The 24,144-nt window shown below is 34.7% G+C and overlaps 1 protein-coding gene across 5 annotated transcripts in view; it reads left to right on the top strand.

The window, feature by feature from the left end:
- USP15 (ubiquitin specific peptidase 15) overlaps window positions 1-24,144 on the top strand; it is a 127,855-nt gene that overhangs the window by 4,378 nt on the left and 99,333 nt on the right. For all 5 annotated transcript variants that reach the window (XR_004678734.1, XR_004678735.1, XM_035002247.1 and 2 more), the window contains exon 2: window positions 15,991-16,118. Coding sequence is in view for 3 of the 5 variants with exons in the window: in XM_035002247.1 (XP_034858138.1) it covers window positions 15,991-16,118 (128 nt within the window). In the remaining 2 variants the exon portion in view is untranslated. The remainder of the gene's footprint in view (window positions 1-15,990; window positions 16,119-24,144) is intronic.

The raw sequence follows: 24,144 nt of genomic DNA, 5'->3' as shown, positions 1-24,144 counted from the left end.
AATGTACCTTATTTCCAGGAAGATCCAGAGCTTTTTAGTCTGTGATTTCATTTATCTCTTTCGTGACATTCAGGCTTTATTTTTTTTTTCTAAATCATACCATTTTCCCATTAGCACACATAAGGTACTAAATAAATGTTCTTTTTACAGAATAGTTTTGTGACAAACATTAATCTTGCTCACACATACGTATAAGAAAAACTTAGTTTGTCAGGCCATGATGTGTAGTATTATATTTGAAAACACCATGTGCTAGGTACCATTTTAAGTACTTACATATGTTAACTTATTTACTCATCACTACAATTCTGGGGCACTAGAATGTGAATGTGCTGTAATTCACATTTGACAGAATAGGAATCCTAGGCTCAAGTGTTCACACCATAATATGGGATTTGAACCCAAGTAATTGGGGCTTTAATTCAGGCCCCAAAATCACTTATTTTGAAGATGCATTTTATTTATTTATTTTTTTTCAAAATTTTATTTATTTATTTGACAGAGAGAGACAGAGGTAAAGAGGGAACACAAGCAGGGAGAGTGAGAGAGGGAGAAGCAGGCTTCCCATGAAGCAGGGAGCCCGATGCGGGGCTGGATCCCAGGACCCTGGGATCATGACCTGAGATGAAGGCAGACGCTTAACGACTGAGCCACCCAGGTGCCCCTGAAGATGCATTTTAAAATGTAGTTCCACTTCAAAAGGAAAAAAAATGAACATTTTTTTCTTTTTAAGTGGAATCTATTTTATATTTGGTAGCAGAATTCTACATAAAACTTGTGTTTTATGACTGATCAGTTTAGATATGATGGAGTATATAGAAAATCTTAACGTGTTGCTTCTGGAAAGCTGTTCCAAATGCTTTATACTTATGCAGCTTTTAAAATAAGTGCTTGGGGCGCCTGGGTGCCTCAGTTGGTTAAGCAACTGCCTTCGGCTCAGGTCATGATCCCGGACTCCTGGGATCAAGTCCCACATCGGGCTCCCGGCTCAGTGGGGAGCCTGCTTCTCCCTCTGACCCTCTCCCCTCTCATGCTGTTTCTCTCTCTCTCTCTCTCAAATAAATAAATAAAGTCTTTTAAAAAAAATACCCATCTTTCTCAAATTACTCCAAAAAAAAAATAAAATAAGTGCTCTTATTTACCTCATTTTACAAATGTTTGATGAGTTCAGAGTTAGTTTAAATACCTGGTTTATAATGATTTAAAATACTAGATATTATCAATATCTTCTTAGTATTAGAAATGTTTTGGGGCACCTGGGTGCCTCAATAGGTTAAGCATCCGACTTTTGATTTCAGCTCAGGTCTTGATCTCAGGGTGGTGAGATGGAGCTCTGAGTCAGGGTCTGCACTCAGCGCAGAGTCTGCTTGTCCCTCTCCTTCCCCCTACTTGTTCTCTTTCTCTCTCCATCAAATACATAAATAAAATCTTTTTAAAAAATGTTTTCATGCTGTCACTACTCAAATATAATGCAAACAGTATTTCATTAAATTATTATTCCTTCTTAGTTCTTCCTATATAGAATTACTCAGCAGTTACTAAAACAATTTTTTCTTCCTTGGCTCATTTTGGTTTGTGCCTTTTATTTTCATTTCCTCAGTTTTCACTGTAATTCATACTCTCTGTCTTATATTTTTTCCCTTGAAGTCATTTCTCCATACTCTTTTTCCATCTGTTCTTTAAACAAGGGAATGTAGTTCCTTTCAGTTTTATCATCCAGTTTATACAGAAGTCACTACTAAAGAAACCTAGAGGGGCGCGTGGGTGGCTCAGTGGGTTAAGCGTCTGACTTCGGCTCAGGTCATGATCTCAGGGTCCTGGAATCGGGGAGTCTGCTTTTCCCTCTGCCTCTGCCGCTCCTCTTGCTTGTGCTCTCTCTCTCTCTCTCTCTCTCAAATAAATAAAATCTTAAAAAATAGATAAATTAAAAAAAAAAGAAACCTAGAATAAGACTGTTAGTAAGTGATCTCACTTTTGGATACAGATTAAAATGACATATCTGAAGGAATAATTAAGAACTGCTCCTCAAAAAGAAGTAAAAAAGGCCAGATTGTAATATGAGGCAGAAAACTTCTGTAGAATTAACCTGTATTTGGTTATACCTACGACATTTTTACTGCTTCCATCAGTAGGATTTTACATGGTTTCCTTATAGATCTTCCCCACAAAAGGAGGGTAATGACTACTTTTTCTTCTCCATGAGGAAGAGAGCTAGCTGTCTCTTCTCTCCTATTAGCTTTGAGAAGACCCAGATGTTATGTGGTAATTCCTTACTGTTAAGAAAAATCGTGTAACAGTAGTAGCCATAGAAAGGATTTCCTTTGTGAAAGAAGTCAAAGGCTTTCACAGGCAAGTCTAAGAGTGGCTTTGAGGCCAGGCTGTTCTAAGTTTTAGAGAGCCAGTTAAATCAAAACCTGGAGCACTAGAGACAATTAATTACTTGAGTGAAAAGATGAAGTTCCTTGAGTAAAATTTTGCACAAAAAAATTAAGAATAGGGTGAAATGATCTGATCATGGTAAAAGAGAGCTGATAATTTGGGTTGCTTTATATTGTTTAACAGCATGTTTTAACAAATTTATATTCACAAATTTGAATGGATTTCAAGCTGTAGAAACTTAATTCTCTGGAGAGGTATAGTTAAGTAGTTACATGTACCATATAGTTATGGTGATGGTTAAAAACTTACTACATGTTAAGAGCTTTACACATATATGAAATAAGTGATAGCATTCTCATTTTACAGATACAAAAACTGAGGTATAGAGTTATATGTACATAGTCACACACTTGGGTCAGTGATAGAGCAGAGATTCTAACCTAGACAGTCAACTCGAAAGCCTGCGTTTTAAACTGTATTGCTTGCCTGTGAGTGATAGAGCCATACCCATATTATGGAAGCAACTTTTTGAGAGATGAATACTTTGAAGTTTTAAAATCAGGCAGTGATCGCTTTGGCATATTAAAGATAGCATTTTCATCTGTTATCATTTGAGGAGCCTATGGGATTTTCTGAGGCTTTCTCCTTGGTTTAGCATTCTAGTCTTAGCAGTCTTATTTCTAATTAATGTAGCTCTGCTTTGATACTGATGGTTGGTTCCCATTTCTTGAAAATTATTTACTCATTTCTGCCTCATAGGGCATTATACATCATTCATATTATTTCAAATACAGTTTACTAATTCCTGACCTTCACTTACTTCAAAACCTAGCTCAACACCAATCTCTGGGGGTGCCTGGATGGCTCAGTTGGTTAAGTGTCTGCCTTCGGCTCAGGTCATGATCCCAGGGTCCTGGGATCGAGCCCTACATTGGGCTCCCTGGTCAGTGGGAAGTCTGCTTCTCCCTCTCCCACTGCCCTGTTCTCTCTCTTTCTCGCTCGCTCTCTCATTCTTGTGCGCACGCACTATCTCTAATAAATAAAATATTAAAAAAAAAACAATCTCTGTAAAATCATCCCTATTAATCTCATCCAGATATATGTCCTTCCACTCTTAAAAAAAAAAAAAAAGCTTTATTGTGATGTAATTCACATATTGTACAATTTTCCCAGTTAAAATACACAGTTTACTGGGTTTTGGTATACTCACAGAATTGTGCAACCATTACTTCAATCAACATTGGAATATTTTTTATCAACCCCCCCCCCCAAAATCCTCCATACCTATTAGCAGTCCCCTGCTTCCCCCAATTTCTCTTCAGATCCCCCTGCTCTAGGCAGTTAATCTACTTTTAGTTCTATAGATTTGGCAATTTTGGATATTTCATATAAATGGAATCATATATGTGATTTTTGTGTCTGGCTTCTTTCATGAAGTATTAGTACCTCATTTCTTTTTATTACTGAATAATATTCCATTGTATAGATAATATACCACATTGAATTCATCCCTTCCTCAGTTGATGGACATTTGCGTTCACATTTTTGGCCCTTATGAATAATCTTGCTATGAACAATTCATGTGCAAGTTTTTGTGTAGACATAACTTTTTGTTATATGTACATACATACTTTTGTTTGTGTAGACATAACTGATTTGTCTTGAGTATATACCAAGGAGTGGAATTCCTGGGTGTTTAATTTTTTAAGGAACTGATAGGCTTTTTTCAAAGGTGGGTGCAGCATTTTACATTGCCATCAACAGTGTATGAGGGTTCCAGTTTTTCCACATCCTTGACTGTGCTTGTTAATGTCTTTTTTTGATTACAACCATCTTAGCATATGTAAAGCGGTATCTCGTAGTTTTGACTTGCATTTTCCTAATGGCTAATGATGTTGCACATCTTTTCATATGTGCATATTGGCCATTTGTATACCTTCTTTGGCAAAATGTTTACCTAGATCCTTTGCCCATTTTTAAATTAGATTATTTGTCTTTGTATTATTGAGTTTTAAGAGTTTATGTATTCTAGACACAAATCCCTTTTCAGAGAGATGATTTGCAAAATTTTCTCCCTTTCTATGGGTTTTCTTTTCATTTTCACAATCTTACTTGGCCTCCTTCCTGAGTTCCTTTTTTGTCTTAGTTCAGATGTAAAAAGAGGTCATAAAAATTAGTTCCTGCTAACTGATGAATTTAATGTGCAAAGTAGAAAATAGGTTGGAAATGCTTGAAATTTAAAATGAAGATATAAAGAGATTAATCAAGCCATTGTTTTATTTGAAAGAACTCAATAGCTTTCAGTTAAGTTTTACTGAAACAATGAAATCCTGAATTACAGTTTGGTACTTTTTTAAAAAGCCTGTGAATTATCTGGCTTATAATGATTTAAAATGCTAGAAATCATCGATATCTCCTTTAGTATTGAAAATGTTTTTATGCTCTTGCTATGTAAGTGTATCATTAAATTAGAGAATTAATCTTAGAGTGAATTAACATCAAGAGTTGTTTATTCCGCTAATTCTGCATAAGATAGTTATACATGTTTTTCTGAAATTGTGTGCTACATTGGATTAGGCTGAAATACTTGTGTATTTTCTTAGTTGTAGAAGAATGTTTTATATCTACTTTGCAGAGAAAAAGGTAGGATTTTAAGAAATAAATGATGTTATATATATGTCATATTAGGAAATTAAGCAGGAATTGCCTATCTAAAAGTTGTAAGTATAAATGTACTAATCAAAAAAGAAAAGAAAGAACTATGCATTCATTAGCTCTATGATTTCTTAAATGCACCTGCTGAGATATCCCCATTCTCCATACTGCTTTTAAACTCCTTTATGTCTAGGGCTGTTTCTCAATCATTTATTGGCCTGTATGTATCTTTCCTTCAATTTGCTTTTGGTGTGTATAAAAATAGTATAAACTTTTAGAACTCTCCTATCTTTACCCCACCACCACCAAAAAAAAGAAAAAGAAGAAGAAAAGAAAAAAAGAAAATTTGGCCTTTTTAGTTGTTATAGTAGCTTTTCAACATTTGAGGACTGTCTTAAAATTGACTCAAATTTGTGTGGGGTCCTAAAATTGACCTATCTTCTTTGGAGCCATTGAAAACTATTCTGTCCTGACCACAATACAAATTGTCTTTCTTGATGCCTTCAGAATATTTAGCACCATATAATTTAGACCTTTTTTTTTTTTTTTAAGATTTTATTTATTTGACAGAGAGATAGAGAGCACAGTAGGCAGAGAGGCAGGCAGAGGGAAGGGGAGAAGCAGGCTCCCCGCAGAGCAGGAAGCCTGATGTGAGACTCAGTCCCAGGACCCTGGGGTCATGACCTGAGCCAAGGCAGCAGCTCAACGGACTGAGCCACCCAGGAGCCCCTAATTTAGACCTTTTTGAAGTACTTGTAGCTTTATGTGAGTTTTTATTTACTAAACATTTGATTTGTGTTTGATCCTCCCTTTAATCCTTTGAGGTATTCCCAGTGGTCTTCATGAAATGTAAATCAAATCTTATCTCTTCCCTGCTAAAAATCTTAGAGTGGCTTTCCATTACACTTAGGATAAAATCCTTACTATTACCTTAAAGACATTGTATAGTCTCGGTCCAGTCTACCTCTTTAGCCTTATGTAGCATTTCTTATCCCCTTGTCATAAACTCCAACATCATTTAGTCAGTTCCTCCAAGATAACAAACTCCCAAAGTTCTGGTCCTAGCACATGCTGTTCCTTTAGTCTAGATAGCGTTTTTCTTCTTCTTCCTGAAACAACTCATATTCATATGCTAAAATGTTAGGTTTTCAAAGAGGCTTTCCTTTATTCCTAATAGGGACCCCTTTATATGCTTTCATAATTTCCTGTTTCCCTTCACAGCACTCACCACAATATTTTACTACATATGTTAACTACTTAATATCTCTCTCCTCCACTGGATTCTGAATTCCATGAACATAGGGACCTTGGCTATTTTGCTAGCCATCTATTCATATGGAATAGTATATACATAGTAGATCTTAAATATTTATTGAGTTAATGAATGAATTACCATTTCTAAGATGAACAGGCTAAAGGTTTTAGCACTAACTTCTCTAAAAACCTCACAGCAAGTAACGTTAGAAAGAGGATGTTGGAAAAAAAGAAGAAAAGAAAGTGGATTTTGGCCTAGTACTTTTTTTTTTTTAGTATAGTTGACAATTCTATACATTATGCTTTGTTTACCGCAAGTGTGTAGGTACTGTCACCGTACAACACTGTTGCAGTATCATTGACTATATTCCCTATGCTGTACCTTTTATTCCCATGATTTATTTATTCTATAACTGGAAGCCTGTATCTTGCACTTCCCTTCACCCATTTTGCCCATCCCACCACCACTAGATGTTTTCAATAGTATGTCATTAAATGAGAGAATTAATCTTAGTGCTTCCGTCTGGCAACCATCAGTGTATTCTCTGAATTTATAGATTTGATTTTGGTTTTTGTTTATTCATTTGTTTTTTAGATTCCATGTATAAGTAAAATCATACAGTATTTGTCTTTCTTAGTTTGACTTATTTCACTTAATATAAGTAGCCTAGTACTTATTCTGTAGTAAATTTAGTATATTTAGTAAATTTAGTATATTTACTCCAGTCTGATTTCAGGAGGTAAGAAAATTTGTAAGCGAAATTAATCATGAAAACAAATTGAAATTAAGTGTGCAAAAAAAAATTCATCCACAGTTTAGTTTACCTCCATTCTAGAAAACTTCCTAAAAGAAAGACGGTGTTCACTTTTTGTGTACTCTTAATTGACGTGAAAATAAGACTCTCATATGGGTGTAGTGGCAAAGATCTAACATTTACCAAAGATGTTTATGTTCCACTTTGAAAATACTTATTTTCTTCATAAGTAAAATGGATAATAGTTACTAAAACATGCCTTTTGAATAAGTATTTCAGTTCTTAATTGTAGCTTGGTAATAACATTTTGATATTCTTCTGTTTCACTTTTTGCAGAGAATCCTTACTGTTTCATAAAGAGGGGGATAGTATATGATTTTAGTAAGAATCTGTTACATCTTTAAGTCTTTGTTAAGTAAATGGAATTTATAGTAAAGTTTAACATAGTAAAAAAAAAAGAAGCATTGAATTTAGAGTTGGAAAACCAGAGTGTTTTGAAAACGGGCCCTGCATTACTCACTTAATAGAGTTGTGTTTCATTGATAAGTCACATATTCTGAGTTTTGGTTTCCCCAACAACTGAATAAAAGAAGGAAGGGAAAAAAAGAGGTTACTGTAACTATAAACTAACATGAAAACACTTTATACAAATCTTTTTATAAAGCATTTATATTTTGTTATTAAAATTAAAATTCTGATTTAAATAGTAACATGTTCATATTTATGTCTTTAAAATGTCTGTGGCAGCAGAATGTAGGGCAAATTGGAAGCAGTAAACTTAAAGAGGAGAGATAAGTTGGGCAGCCATTGCAATAATCTATGCCACTAAAAAATAATAGGGAAGGGAGGTACAGAACTAAGGTACTTTTTTGAAGGTACTTGGTTACTAGATGTTATGGGGTGAGGGAAGGAGGAATACAGGATAATATTTTGCTTTCTGCCTTGGGAAATTAAATTATTGATGATATTTATTAAAGGACCCTTAGAGAAGGAGTAAATATAAAGGTGTGAAAATGATTAATGAGGTTGGAATGTATGAAAAATCCAAGTTGACATGGACCAGTAGGAATTGGAAATATTTAAAGATGTGAAGACTGGCCCTGGGATGCAGATTTTGGAATCTTTGATATGAATTAAAATATCGGGGGCGCCTGGGTGGCTCAGTAGGTTGAGCGTCTGCCTTCGGCTCAGGTCATGATCCCAGTGTCCTGGGGTTGAGCCCCACATCTGGCTCCCTGCTCCGCGGGAAGCCTGTTTCTCCCTCTCCCACTCCCCCTGCTTGTGTTCCCTCTCTTGCTGTGTCTCTCTCTGTCAAAAAAATAAATAAAATCTTAAAAATATATATATCATTGGAGAGTATGAAGAGTGAGAGAAGAAATTAGCAACTCTGTGAAGAGGTTGCCAAAAAAAAAAAAGAATAAAAAGAGTATCCCTACACTCTCTTCCAAAAAAAAAAGGGTAGAATCACATAGTTTAAAAAGAATTGATGAGGTACATAAAATTATGAATCTTTTGGATTTGTGATAAATTTTTGAGGGTTCTTTGGGGTAGGAAGACCTCTTGTACTAGGTTGAAGAGTAAGTGAGGGTTGAAGAGTAGAAACTTAAGCTTGGCCGTAAGAACAAGTCAGAGAAATGGGAGTAGATAGAGAAGGAAATGAGTGTGAGAGTTGGGAGGTGATATGGGGGGAAAGGGTGAAAGAATTGGCCCTGTTTACATGCTGAGTGGGGGGGGGGGAGTAAAAAAAAAGACATACCAGGAGAAACAAGAGTAGGGGCTGTTAATGGGGTAAGCCTCTAACGAGGCAGAAGGAAATTAAATCCAAAGCATAGGAACAAAAATAATTAGCCTTGGATGTAAGGAGGGTTACATCCTTCACTAATTTATGAAGGAATCAGGTAAGATTAAGGTGGGGAGCAGGAGAGTTGGAGAGAAAGTAGGGGCTTCTAACTTCCTCAAAAAGTAGGGCAGCAAGGTTGTCTATTCAGCCTAATGGGTGAGAGATTGGCATAAGTTTTGAAATTACTGGAAATGGAGAAGGCTATCTGGAGATATGCTGGAGGATTGTGGGTCATCTCTGAAGGATTTGAGAGATTGAAGACCATAAACCTTTATCTCCATAAGATTTTCTTTACTAATTTTTGAACCCAGATAATATTAACATTAGGATAAAAATTTTTCATATTGGTGTACTAGTGTGTGAGAATCATGGTTAATGCAAGTGTGAGGCACTCAAATTCCTTGTAACCCACTGAAACAGAGGGAAATTGTAGTGATTAAGCTACAGCCAGAGACCTCGATCATAAATAAAGTAATCTTGATCATATTTTGGTACATGTACTTCATGGCTTTTTATATGGGAACACAGTCACATGTCTCAGTATTCAGAAATATTTCACCTTTGGTCTCATCTATAAGGCATAGATTCCTTTGTGCAAGAAACTTAAATTGTTGCATTTGTCACAAAGCAATTAATTACTCTTCTGTACTTTGGGCTCTCTGGATATTTGTGGATTAGTATTTAGATGAATTTTAGATGGTTGCAAATCTATAATGTAATACTTCATACTAAAACTTAAATCAGCTTAAGATCAGTATATGTGTCAATTGTAGGATTTTTTGTTTTGCTTATATTATCTTCCCTGATATCAAGGGTTATAATCTGTACTTTCTGGTTTTTATGTGCTTTTTTTTTTCTTTTGAGATGTCACACAATCATTTCTGCATTTCTGGTTTACTTACTGGTTGCTCTAGTTACCAAAAAGAAATAATTTCTTGAGAATGAATATATTATTATATATCAGAAACATAATTTGATAAATTTAGAAATAATCAAATCATGCTTTTTTCCAAAGAAAATTCTCTAAAGCTTATGTAAATTTTTTATTAAAATTTAATGCTAATTCATGTTTGGAAGAGATAAGACAGAAAAAATAAATAGTAAGAGTAACATAAACCTACAAATTTCTTTCAAAAATATATAGTAAAACAAACTGCATTTTGTACATTTTGCTATACATATTTTTATCCCAATTAAAAAAAACCTAAGGGGGCGCCTGAGTGGCTCAGTCGGTTAAGCACCGGACTCTTGGTTTCGGCTCAGGTTATGATCTCAGGTCCTGGGATTGAGCCTCACATTGACCTTCACACTCAGTGCAGAGTCTGCTTGTCCCTCTCCTTCCCCCTCTGTGTGCCCCCCCCCCGAATAAATAAAATCTTAAAAAAAAAAAAAACCTAAGTTGTATTTATAATTACTTACTTTTATGCTTGAAATGTCTTTTCATTTGTTGACTGTCACTTAAATTTATCAGTTTTGACCTCAACATTCAGTCTATACATTTGACTCCACTTCATTTTTGTCCGTGTATATATAAACTATTATCCTATGTTAAGTAGAAAATATTAATTATATTTAATGTAATATTTCAAGAAGAGAGAAGAGTATAAAGAAAAGTATAACAAAGTATTTATGCACACATATCTTAGTTTAAAAAAAGTAAAACATTACAAAAACAGTTGAATGTCCCTGTGTATGTTTCCCTAATCCCATTACCTTTCCTCCGTTGCCAGAGGGAGCCACCATCCTGAAACAGATTTTTATTATAATTTTAAATTATTTATATATTATTTTATTTAGTTTTATAATTAAATTATTGAATTATTTTATGTATATATTTTAATATATATGTGTGGATTGCAAATAGTATATACTGTTTGTGGCATGTTTTTAAATTTTCTGTAGTTAGGGCACCTGGGTGGCTCAGTTGGTTAAGCGACTGCCTTCGGCTCAGGTCATAATCCTGGAGTCCCGGGATCGAGTCCCACGTCGGGCTCCCTGCTCAGCAGGGAGTCTGCCTCTCTCTCTGACCCTCCCCCCTTTCATGCTCTCTATCTCATTCTCTCTCTCAAATAAATAAATAAAATCTTTAAAAAAAAATTTTTTTTTTCTGTAGTTAAACTGCATCTGTTATCTTTATATATTTATGTTATATTACATGTGTCCTTTTGCAACTTTTTTTTGTTCAACATTGTAGTTTTGAGATTTATACTTAACACATGTAGTTGTATTTTTCATTATAATTTTTGTGTAGTATTTTTGGGTATGAATAATGGATATTAGGTTTTTTTCCACCTTTTCATTGTTACAAATTATGCTGCACAATATATTCTTATAGTTGTAATTTTGTAAATATATACAAGAGTTTCTGTAGGGTAAAACTTAGCAATGGCAGTACATGATTGTATGGTATGTACATCTTTATTCTTAAAAGATTATGTTGCCAAACTACCATCCCAAGTGAAGGTTCTAGTTTATTCCCCCTTTGGCAGTATACAAGTTCCTATTACTATACATCTTTTCCACAACTTGATATTGTTGACACATGTGCACATGCTTATGTTCACCAGTTTCATGAGATGATATTTGTATTTTTCCCATTGCTAATGGGATTTAGCATCTTCTCATATGTATAGAGGCCATTCTGATTTTTTCTTCTGTGAATTGCTTTTTTTCCCTATTAAAAAAATTTTTTTAATTTATTAACTTAAAGGGAGTTCTTCATGTATTCTAATCCTTTGTCAGTTATCTGGAGTATATGTATCTACTCTAGTCCGTATCTTCTCTCTTTACTTGGTGGTGTCTTTGTTGAATGGTAGCCTTTCGTTTTAACCTTGGCAAGTTTATCAGTCTTTATCTTTAAGGTTTTTGCTTTTTGTCTTAACTCTTGTATATTCTAAGGTAATGAGGATTTTCTCATATCTTTTTTAAAAAATTGTACTTTTACTTTCACATTTACATTTTTAATCCAACTATAACTTATTTTTGTACAGTTCTGCTGTAACATGGCATGTGTTCCTAAAAACCACCATGTTATATGCAAAATCATGCAATAAAAAACACAGGGCATATGGGAAAAATGGGGTTGGGACACAGCACTCAAAAAAACTTTGTCAGAGAAACATTAAAAACATAATAAAAATGGTAGCACAGTTTTACATATGTTAAATGGTTAAGAAATACATAACTACCACAATAAATATGACATTTTATTTTGAAAAGGATAAAGTTAACTTGTAGAAAGAAGTACGATTTAAAGGGTTGCAGCTTGAATTATTGCAAAGTGGTGGAAGGAAAGTTTTCTTAAATCTGCCAAGAAGTTGTAACAGCAGATGTGGGGAGTGTGACTCATAACACACTTGAAGATGTTTGAATTGTTGGGGGTGCCTGAGTGGCTCAGTCAGTTGACTCTTGATTTTGGCTCCGGTCATGATCTCAGGGTCGTGAAATTGAGCCCCACATTGGGCTCTGTGCTGGCGTAGAGCCTGCTTAAGATTCTCTCTCTCCCTCTTCCTCTGCATTCCCCCTCTTAAAAATTAAAACGTTTGAAGTGTGTGTGTTTTGTGCATTTCCTATATGGTTCAGTACAGCTGAGTAGTTTTCTACATTCACCTTGTGTTTGTTTCAGTTAGGACTACAGTAAAGCAAGCTAGGCACTTAGGGGGCAGAATTTAAGGAGGCGCTTCCTGTTAGGGTTCCTAGGCATCTCGTTTGCCTCACCTTAGTCCTGGCCCTGCTTGTGGATTCAAGTAGTGCTTGAGCATATACTGAAATTTGTGTTATTGTTCCCTAATATACCAATCATGTTTAACATATTCAAGTTTTCAAAACAAGCATTAGAGTAGAACTGACTGCATATGTGAGGTAAAGCTCTGTTTTTTCCCCATATACTTAGCTAGATCATTTCCCACTAATTCATAATGATGCTTTTGGTGTATATCATAGTTCCCCATATACATGAATCCAATTCTTGTTTCTTTGTGCTGTTTTCATTGGTCTTTTTTGCTTCTCCCTGTGCCAGTATCACATTTTTTAATCACAGGTCTCGCACTAACTTTGTAATCTTGGTCAAGTTATTCCTGTGTGCCTATGATTATAATAGTACCTACATTATTGGGTAGTTAAAGGAATAAATGAACCAATATATTAAAGTGCTTAGAAATATGCACCTAGCCCAAGAGTAAAGCTCACATGTTAGTTATTTTGTTATTAAAAGTAATTTCTTTAACTTAATAAGCAGTCTTGATATCTTGTAGCCTGATTTTGCCATCTTATTTCTCCTTTTCCATACTGTTTGAAAGGAAGTGGGAAAGGCTTATGGGAGGATTCCCTGAGAAAGTGACATGTAGGCTATCTGAAAGATTATAGGAATTAAATAGATGTTGGGAGCAATAGGAGTAAAGTCTAGGCAGATGGAGCCATAAGGCAAAAAATGGAGTGTCTAGTAACTGAAAGAAGGTTATTGTAGTTACATCTCAGCAAAGAAAAATGGTACCAGTTGAGACTAGACAGGCAGGAGTAGATAGATCATGCAAAACCAGGTAGGCGATGTTAAGGATTTTAGACTTCATCTTACGATCATAGTTATAACTGTTTATAAAGATTGTTATTTCATGCCTTTTATTCTTTCTTAGAGGTCTAAGAATAAAAGTCATGAAATATCAGTCTTTACAAATAGTTATAGCTATTTAAAACAAAAACAAAAACAAAAACCTTGAGAGCTATAAAATTGGCCCTATCTGGATCCTAATAGCATACCAAGGATTGAGAGTGCTGTTGAGAATGTGTAAGTCGGGTCTTTGTTCATTTACTTGTAAACTTTGAGAACTATTGATTCTGTTGTAGGCTTTTACCAGTTCAAATTGAAGATTCTTACGTTTTGGCAGATTCACAGATTAGGGGTAGAGTTTTTACAACAAATCTATGTAAATGTCTTAAAATAAAATTTTTTTTATTTAGTTCACTTCATTTAATATTGTTGTCTTTATTGAGTACACATAAGAAGTCTACATATTATTTCTGTAATAGATGTTTCTGTTTTTTCCTATATTTCCCCTCATGGTTCATTACCACAAAATTCTACAAATAAGATATAGGTGGCCTGTAACAGAGATATGATGGTCTTTTCAGTTGAAAGCAGATAAATATCCATCAAGTACAAGAGTCTCCTCTCATAATAGTATCATTATACACAAAGTAGTCACTTCAAGATCTAGGAAAGAGAGTTGAACTAGAAATATAGCAACAGATGAATACTACCCAGTGCAAACCTCTACCGTACAGTAGAGGATTTATTAAATACTTTGGGAGATAAAACCCCATCTTTTAGAAATATATTTTAAATAAATATAAATAGAATTTTGGTAGTATTTCCAAAATAGTTTTAATGTCAGTTTTATAAATCACATTGTTATTTATAGTGTTACTGTTAATCAGTAAATTCAACACAATTCCAGTCAAAATCTTAATCATATTTTTTGTGGAACTTGATAAACTGACTCTAAAATCCACGTGGAAGAACAAATGGCCAAGAACAGTTAAGGCAATTTGCAACAACACCAAGCTGGGGGAACTTGCCCTAAAAAAGAAATCAAGGTTAAAGTAATAAAGATAATATCAAATTGGCATAATGATAAAAACAAAAATAGATGGAACAGAGAAAAGGCCACATAGTATGACATTAATTTGCAAAGAAAGCAAATGAAATGTCTGAATATTTTGTTTAAATCGCAGGAGGGAGTCTAAAAAATTTTTAGTGGATGATAAATACTTAAGTATGATTTTCTTTATTTAATATGTAAAGTTATTGCTGATTTAATCTCTATTTTAAAAATAGGGTTTTCCTAAGACTTAGTCTCTGAACTTTTTTTCTTCATAAGTCTCAAATTCTACAATTTGGGGGCTGAATTTCAGTTACATAATCCTGACAGTAGGTTTGGAGTACTAGTGTATAGATAATTCTGCAGTACCCACTTTAAGGAAATTAAACTGCTGATGAATATTCTCTAGGAATTGTGGGATTTTGTTAGATTGGTGCCTTTGCTTCAAACAAATAACTGTATAACTGTAGGATTTCATTCCTATACTTAGTGCTGTGTGTAGTAAGCACAGATATATTAGAATGATCTCCAAAAACACTTGATTACCTATGTTAGTACACATGTGGGCTTTTAAACATCTTGTTAACCTTTACTTTTGATTTTGTTTGTGATTGAACCTGGTTAAGTATGGGAAAATATTCCTGGAAAAGAATTTAAAATAATTATGAATCCATGGCAAAGCAGTATTTCATAGTGGGTATAATATAGTCAGAATATATTTGTAAAGTTTTTTAAGTTTGTGAGCTTTCTTTACTAGAGCACCATTATTTTACTTTTTCTGTTGCTGGTCATCTGATGAGAAGCCAGTTCGTAGGTACTTGAAAATAGGATGAATATAGTTTCAGTAATGCTTACAGTGCTTGGTGTACCGCACTTGTGAAACCAATAAAAAAAAAATCTGTCCTGCCTGCCCCAGCAGATTTTATGAGAAATAGATGGAGGCAGTATTGTTGTTATTAATTTTTGTTGGTAAAGAAGCTAACTAAAGTTTTTAAAAATTTATTATTACAGTTATTATAATTGGTCTTGCAAACCTTTAATAATCCACTTTCCTTATCCCCAGAAAGAGAGAGTAAAATATATAAAATAAACATACTGTCTTTGTAAGTTTTTTGCAAAAGAACCATTTTGGTATTTCTTTATATTTTGCCATGTTGTACTTTAAAATTTTGTTTTGATTCATACAATTCCCATTTGAATTTTTGTTCAGTTGTCACATATTTTATGGAATAGCTATTACATTTTCTAAGAGGTACTGTTAAGGATTTTTTTTTTTAAATGTGTATGTCAATACTTGTCCTCATTAGTAGGTATTTACAGAACAATAGAAATAACACTGTATAAGTGAAATTTTTTTTTCTAGATTGTAAGTCACATTCCAGTTATTCTCAATAATCCTTTGAAGTAGGCATGTACTATAATATAAAATGAAATATCAAAAATAGATAGCTTCTCTGCTATTCCTATGGTTACAGGTATTTTCCTTTACTGATTTCTTTTCTTTTTTTAGGTACCTAGTCGATAGTCGCTGGTTCAAACAGTGGAAAAAATATGTTGGCTTTGACAGTTGGGACAAATACCAGATGGGAGATCAAAACGTATATCCTGGACCCATTGATAACTCTGGACTTCTCAAAGGTCGTTATTTCCTTTCTTCAGTCAGGTTGTAAATGTGTTCATTTGAATATGTTATAGTCAATATGTAATAGGGAAAATGTTAATGTAAATAAATTAGAAAATTTTCTTTGTATTATAGATTTGACCTAATGAACTCAGATTATTCTGTCATAATTAGTTATTACTCTGTATCATGACAAATTTTTTCATTTATCATGTAAGAAAGGTTTATTATTGTTTAACCCTTTAAGTGAAGAATGTAAGTTAGAGAGCACCATCTTATTATTTGGGGGAAATGCTGTATTGTTACTGTTTTTCCTAATGGACACATGACTTTCTTTTTAAGTTGCGGAGCATTGATATATGTTTACATTCTTGGAATTTTGCAGCAGTCTTCTACAACCCTCACTACTTACCAGTCTTCTATACCTCTCATTACACTTGAAGAGAATAAAACATAAGTACCAGAACTTCCATTTCTGGCCAAGATGGAATAAGAGGGACTAGATTTACTCTTCCACCTGAGCATACTAAAACCTTGACAGAATATATAAAATAACTGTTCTCAAAACATTGGATATCAGGCAACAAAGAATAGTGATCCTTGAGAGATAGGAAACGAGGTAAGCTGTATGATTGCCTCAGCTTACTACCTTGATAGAATGTTCAAGACAAGGCACCGAAGAGGAAACCCGTATAGAGCCTGGCAATCGCCCTCAGTGAGGAAAGAGTTTGGAATCCAGGTAGACCCTGCCACCAGAGTTTTCAGGGCAGAGTACCAGATAGGAATGACCAGCAAAAAGAGACAGAGGAGACAGAGAGACACCTAGAGATATACAGAGGGTCTCTCTCAAGTCTTCAGGTGAGTGTTGATCAAGCTCATGTATGTGAGGGGGCTGCCCAAGGACAGGGGAAGAACCACCCAAAAGAATTAGAGGGAACAGTCATTGGGGCTAATTTAGGACCAAGAATAACATGTTCATAGCAGTTAGAGTGGAAAACCTTATAATTCATGGAGTATACTACTGAGAACAGTTTTGCCACTGTAATTGGGCAAAATTAATCCTCCTGTCCTTCTAATCTGAAAGCATCAAACTTTACATCTTAGAACAAAATGCAAAAATACTTGGAGGGATACAAAAATATCCAGCATCCAATCAACAAGATAAAATTTGTAATGTCTCGGATCCAACCAAATATTACCTGGCATGCAAAGAAGCAGAAAAATATGACACATAATGAGGAGAAATGTCAGTGTTTAAAAAAAATGTTCAAGTAGAAAAAATGAACAAATGAAACAAATACAAAAGAGCAAGATGGTAGATTTAGATTATTCTTTATGAATAATCACATTAAGTTTAATAACCCCAATTAGAGGTAGAGATTGGATAAAAAATAAGACATAACTATGGGGATGCTTGGGTGGCTTAGTTGGTTAAGCATCTGCCTTCAGCTCAGGTCATGATCCCAGGGTCCTGGGATCGAGTTCTGCACTGGGCTCCTTGCTCAGCAGGGAGCCTGCTTCTCCTTCTGCCTGTCACTCCTTCTGCTTGTGCATGCTCCCTCTCTCTCTCTTGCTGGCAAATAAATAAAATCTTAAAAAAAAAGACATAACTATGCACTGTCTACAAGAAAGCCCCCCTTTTAATATAAAGATACAAATGGATTAAAAGAAATTGAAAAAGGTATGCTATGTTATTGTAAGCAGAATTCTAAGACTGACTGCCAGTGACTGTCTTTCTTTATAATCATCTCCCCCTTTGAATATGGGTAGAGCCTGTGAATAGGATGAGATAACATTCCCATGATTATTTATGTTGTATGGCAAAGGGAGATTATTCCAATGGTTTTAATCTAATCACAAATGCCCTTTAAAAGCAGACTGTTTTCTAGCTGGTGGCAGAAGTCAGAGATTTAAAGCATGAGAAGTACTTAGTGCATCGCTGCTGGTCTGAAAATGGAAGAGGCCTTGTGACGAGGAAGGTAGGCATCCTCTAGGAACAGAAAGAGACATGGCCCACAGCCAGCAAGGAAACAGACCATCTCAGACCTGGCACCATGAAAAACTGAACTCTGCCAACAATCTGAATGGACTAGGACGCAGATTCTTCCCCAGAGTCTTTAAATAGGAGATCATCCTATCTGACATCTTGATTTCTGCCTTATGAGCCCTAAGTAGAGGATCCAGTTGAGCCCACCTGAACTTGTAACCCATAAAATTGTGAGATTGTAAATAAGTATTGTTTTCAGGGTGCCTGGGTGGTACAGTTGGCTAAGCGTTTGACTCTAGGTTTCGGCTCAGGTTGTGATCTCAGGGTTGTGAGATCAAGCCCCGTGTTGGGTTCCTACACTCAGCGCAGTCTGCTTAAGACACACTCTCCCTCTCATCTGCCACCACAACTCAATCAATCAATCAATCAATCAATAAATAAATACATACATACATACATACATACATACACAAACAAACAAACAATCTATCTAGTATCTATCTATCTATCTATCTATCTATCTATCTATCTCTTTTTTTAAGATATTGTTAGCCCCTGGGGCGCCTGGGTGGCTCAGTTGGTTAAGCGACTGCCTTTGGCTCAGGTCATGATCCTGGAGTCCCGGGATCGAGTCCCGCATCGGGCTCCCTGCTCGGCGGGGAACCTGCTTCTCCCTCTGACCCTCCCCCATCTTGTGCTCTCTCTCTCTGTCTCATTCTCTCTCTCAAATAAATAAAATCTTTAAAAAAAAAAAAAAGATATTGTTAGCCCCTGAATTAGTTTGTTATGCAGCAAATAGAAAAGTAATACATGTGCTAATACTAATCAAAAAAAAAGCTGCAGTGGCTCTATTATATAATTATATAATATATGAGTATATAAATAAAATGAGAGTCTCAAATCAGTGATGTTGGTTTTTAAGAAACTAAGAACAAATTAAACCTAAAGTAAACAGAAGAAAAGAAAGAAGAAAAATAAGTTCAGAACAGAAATTAGAGAAGAGAAAAATAGAGAAAATCAATGAACCCAAAAGCTGGTTCTACTCAAAACGAATATAATATGATGTGTTGGTTATAAAAAAGAAAATATAAACTGGTTCTTTGTGAAAACAATAAAATTGATCCATGTCTAGTTTGATCACAAGAAAAAGAGGAAAGACACAATTACCAGTATCAGGAACATGAGAGACATAATATCAGTATGGAATACACAAATATTAAGAAGACAATAAAGGAATATTATGAACTTTATGCCATTAAATTCAGTAAATTAGATGAAAACTACCAAAGCTCATTCCAGAAGAATAGATTGCCTGAGTAGCCCAGTGTCAAGTACAGAAATTGTTTAACATTTTTCACACACAAAAACATCATAGATCCAAATAGTGCCACTGGTGAATTCCACCAAATATTTAAGGGAGAAGTAATACCTACTTTACAAAACTCTTCCAGAAAATTGGGAGATAGTATTTCCCAACTCATGCTGTGAAACCATCATTACCTTGATACCAAAATCTTACAGAGACATTTTAAGAAAACACTAGACCAATATCTTGTCTGAAAAGAAGTTTAGTAAATCAAGTCCAACAATGAAAAGGATATATATGTCGTATAGAAATATATATTTAAAAGGTAACATATCATGTAAGATAAAAGAGTAAAATAGAAAGAAACGTCCTCATCTTCATAATGGGCATCTATGAAAAACCTGCAGGTGACATGAAAAAGGCAAAGGTGTCCACTCAGCTCTTCAGCTGGCATTACTGGAGGTGTTCTACCCAATGCAGTAGGCAAGAAGAAGAGATAAAAAGCATACAGATTGTATAGGAAGAAGTAATAAATCTGCTTTATTCATAGACAGCTATGTCCATGTAGAAAATTAGATTGAATCTACAAAAAAAAAAAAAAAAAAATGCTTCTAGGGGTGCCTGGGTGGCTTGGTCAGTTAAGCGTCTGCCTTCGGCTCAGGTCATGATCTCAGGGTTCTGGGATCAGGCCCTGCGTCCGGCTCCCTGCTGAACAGGAGGAATCTGATTCTCCCTCTCCTTCTGCCCCTACCCGCTGCTTGTGTACTCTCTTCCTCTCTCTCACACTCACTCTCTCTCAAATAAATAAAATCTTAAAAAAAAAAAAGTTTCCAAGGACTAATAAATGAGATTGTTTTATGGGATATAAGATCATTATTTAAAAACTCAATTGTATTTTTATATGCTAACAATGAACTAGCATGAATAGAAATTTTAAAAATACATTTTATAGTAACATCAAAAAATATAAAATATGGATAAATCTGACAAAATAGGTGTAAGACCTATACACTGAACACTAGAAGACATTGCTGATAGAAATTAAAACCTAAATAAAGAGAGGGATCCTGTTGGTGGATCTGAAGACTCAATATTGTTAAATTTCCCCCCTCAAACTATAGATTCAACACAGTTTCAAATTACATTTCTAGTAGGTGTCTAAAAAATTGAGATAGAAAAAAAATTGAGATTGAATTTACCTACCTATCATAAAATTTATCCTTTTAAATTGTACAATTCAGTGGTTTTTAGTATATTCACAAAGTTGTACAGCCATCACCACAATATTTTCATCACACCAGAAAGAAACTTTGTACCATTAGGCAGTCACTCCTTATCCCCTCTTAAAACCCCCAACCCTCAGCAAACACTAATCTACCTTCTGTCTCTGGATTTACCTATTTTGGACATTTCATCTATATGGAATCATATAGTATGTAGCCTTTAACATTTGAATTCTTTCACCTAACACAAAGTTTTTCAAGTGTCATCCATGTAGCATGAATCAGTACTTCATTCCTTTTTATGGATGAATAATTTTCCATTGTATGGATACACCACATTTAATTTATCCATTCATCAACTTATGGACATTTGAGTTGTGTTCACTTTCTGGCTAATGATGCTGTGAACATTTTCACATACAAATTTTTGTGTAGTTACATATTTTCATTTCTCATGGGTGCACACTTAGATGTACAATTACTAGGTTAGATACTAACTCTGTATTTAACTATTTAAGGAATTGTCAGAATATTTTCCAAAATAGTTGCACTATTTTAAATTTTCACCAGCAATATATTAAGGTTCCAATTTCTCCATATTCTTGCCAACACATTGTCTGTCCTTTTATTATAGACATCCTACTGCATATGAAATGGTACTTCATTGTTACTTTGATTTGTATCTCCCTAGTGATTAATGATGTTAAGTATCTTATCTGTACTGCTTATATATCTTTTTTTGGAGAAATGTGTATTCTGATCCTGTTCTTTTTATTTTTATTTATTTATTTTTTAAAGATTTTATTCATTTGACAGAGAGAGAGCAAGAGCAGGAACACAAGCAGAGGGAGTGGGAGAGGGAGAAGCAGGCTTCCCGCTGAGCCGGGAGCCCGATGCGGGGATCGATCCCAGGACCCTGGGATCATGACCTGAGCCGAAGGCAGACGCTTAATGACTGAGCCACCCAGACGCCCTGATCCTGTTCTTTTTAATTGGACTACTTGTCTTTGTATTCTTATGTTTCAAGTGTTATTTATATATTCTGGATACTAGCCCCTTATCTGACATATAAGATTTCCAAAAATTATCTCCCATTCTGTAGATTGTCTTTTACTTTCTTGATGGTTTCTTTGAAGCACAGGAGTTTTTAGTTCTAAGTCCACTTTATATTTTTTCTTTGGTTACTTGTGGTTGTGGTGTCAGAATGTATCACCTAATCCAGGTCATACAAGATTTATACCTATGCTTTATTCTAAGAATTTTATACTTTTAGCTGTTATATTTATGACTTTGATCAATTTTAATTTAATATTTGTATGTAGTGTGAGGTAAGGATCAGTTGAACAGATTAGAGAATCCAAAAGTCGATCCACATATATGTGGTCAGTTGATTTTAGGCAAAGATGTAAGAGGATTTCAATAGAGAGAGGGTAGTCTTTTAAACAAATGCTGCCTGAGCATTAAGTATCTGTTTGAAAAAAAACAAAACAAACCTGAATTTTGATCTGTATCTGGCATCATATATGAAATAAACTCAAAACAGATCATATAAACTATAAAACTTAAAGGAAAAAAATAGGAGAAAATCTTTGTGACATTGTGTTAGGGAGCTTTCTTAAATGTGATATAAAAAGCACAATTGATAAAAGAATGAACTTTAAGCCGTTAATTGTGTTTGATCAGTAATAAATGATACTGTTAAAAGAATTAAAAGACAAACTATGGTGTGGGGGAAATATTTGCAGACTGCCTAGTTGATAAAAGACTTGTATGCAGAATGAAGAATTCTCAAAACTATATTAATGTAAAACCTAGTGGAAAATGTAGACAAAAGATTTGAACAGATGCTTCACCAAAGAAAATGGAGTTTTCAAAAACTGCAAAGATACATAGCATCATTAGTCATTAGAGAAATGAGGCTTAAAGCAACAATGAAGTATTACTGTATGTGTATCAAAATGATTAAAATTTAAATGAATGACCGATACCAAGTGTTGACAAGGATGTGAAACAAGTGGTGCTTTCATACACTGTTTTTGGAAATGAAATAATCAGGAAATTTCTCAAAAAGCTAAACATAAGTTTACTATAGGAACCAGTCATTCCACTCCTACATATTTACCCAAAAGAAATGAGAGTGTATATCCATACACGAATACTTACACACAAATGTTCATAGCAGTGTTATTTGTAATAGAGAAAATTGGAAGCAACCCCAAATGCCCATCAGTAGCTGAATGGATAAGCAAATTATAGTATATTCGTATAATGAAATCCTACATAGAGTTGAAAGGAATGAAGTATTGATATGTAAAAACAACAGTGGCTCTCAAGATAATTATGCAGTGTAAAGGAAGCCAAACAAAAACAGTGCATCAAATTTTTATATAAGATTAAAGAAAATGCCTTTAGTAATAGAAAACAGACATAATTTTCTTTTTTTTAGACAAATTAGATTTTATTTTATTTTTTTAAAAACATTTTATTTAAACTTAATTAATTAACATATAATGTATTATTGGTTTCAGAGGTACAGGCCTGTGATTCATCAGTCTTATATAATACCAGTGTTCATTACATCATATGCCCTCCTTAATGTCCATTACCCACTTACCCAATCCCTCCACCCACCTCCCCTCTAGCAACCCTCAGTTTGTTTCCTGAGATTAAGAGTCTCTTATGGTTTTTCTCCCTCTCTGGTTTCATCTTGTTTCATTTTTTCTCTCTTCCCCTATGATCCTTTGTTTCTTAAATTCCACGTGTCAGTGAGATCATATGATAATTGTCTTTCTCTGACTGACTTATTTCACCTAGCATAATACCCTCTAGTTCCAGCCACATCATTGGAAATGGCAATATTTCATTTTTTGATGGCTGCGTAATATTCCCGTGTGTGTGTGTGTCCCATCTTCTTTATCCATTCATCCAGACATAATTTTCATATATAATTCTACAAAATTCACATTAGTCTATAGTTGCAAAATACAGATAAGTGATTTTCTGGGGATAGAACAGTAGACCTGAATGGACAGGAAGGAGAGATTACTAAGGATTGCTAGGAAACCTTTGAGGGGGATGGATATATTCATCATTTTGGTTGTGGTGATGTTTTCACACTTGTATTGCTCTGTCAGAACTTAACAAATAGTTCACTTTAAATATGTGCAGTTTATTGTATATCATTTATGTATCAATAAATGCAGAAGTAACAAATAATCAGCTCTTCTGTGTTTAGCTTAGGGGTATTCTTTTTTTTTTTAAAGATTTTATTTATTTATTTGAGATAGAGAATGAGACAGAGAGAGCATGAGAGGGGGGAGGATCAGAGGGAGAAGCAGACTGCCCGCTGAGCAGGGAGCCCGATGCGGGGATGCGGGACTCGATCCAGGGACTCCAGGATCATGACCTGAGCCGAAGGCAGTCGCTTAACCAACTGAGCCACCCAGGCGCCCTATTCTCCTCTCTTAAAAATAAATTGATTGTGGGCGCCTGGGTGGCTCAGTTGGTTAAGCGACTGCCTTCGGCTC

Source organism: Mirounga leonina, unplaced genomic scaffold (assembly GCF_011800145.1).
Source record: "Mirounga leonina isolate KUSES-001 unplaced genomic scaffold, KU_Mleo_1.0 Mir_126, whole genome shotgun sequence".
In the NCBI taxonomy this organism is placed as follows: Eukaryota; Metazoa; Chordata; class Mammalia; order Carnivora; family Phocidae; genus Mirounga; species Mirounga leonina.
The sequence above is the reverse complement of the archived record's forward strand: the minus strand, read 5'-3'. Positions and strand labels throughout refer to the sequence as shown.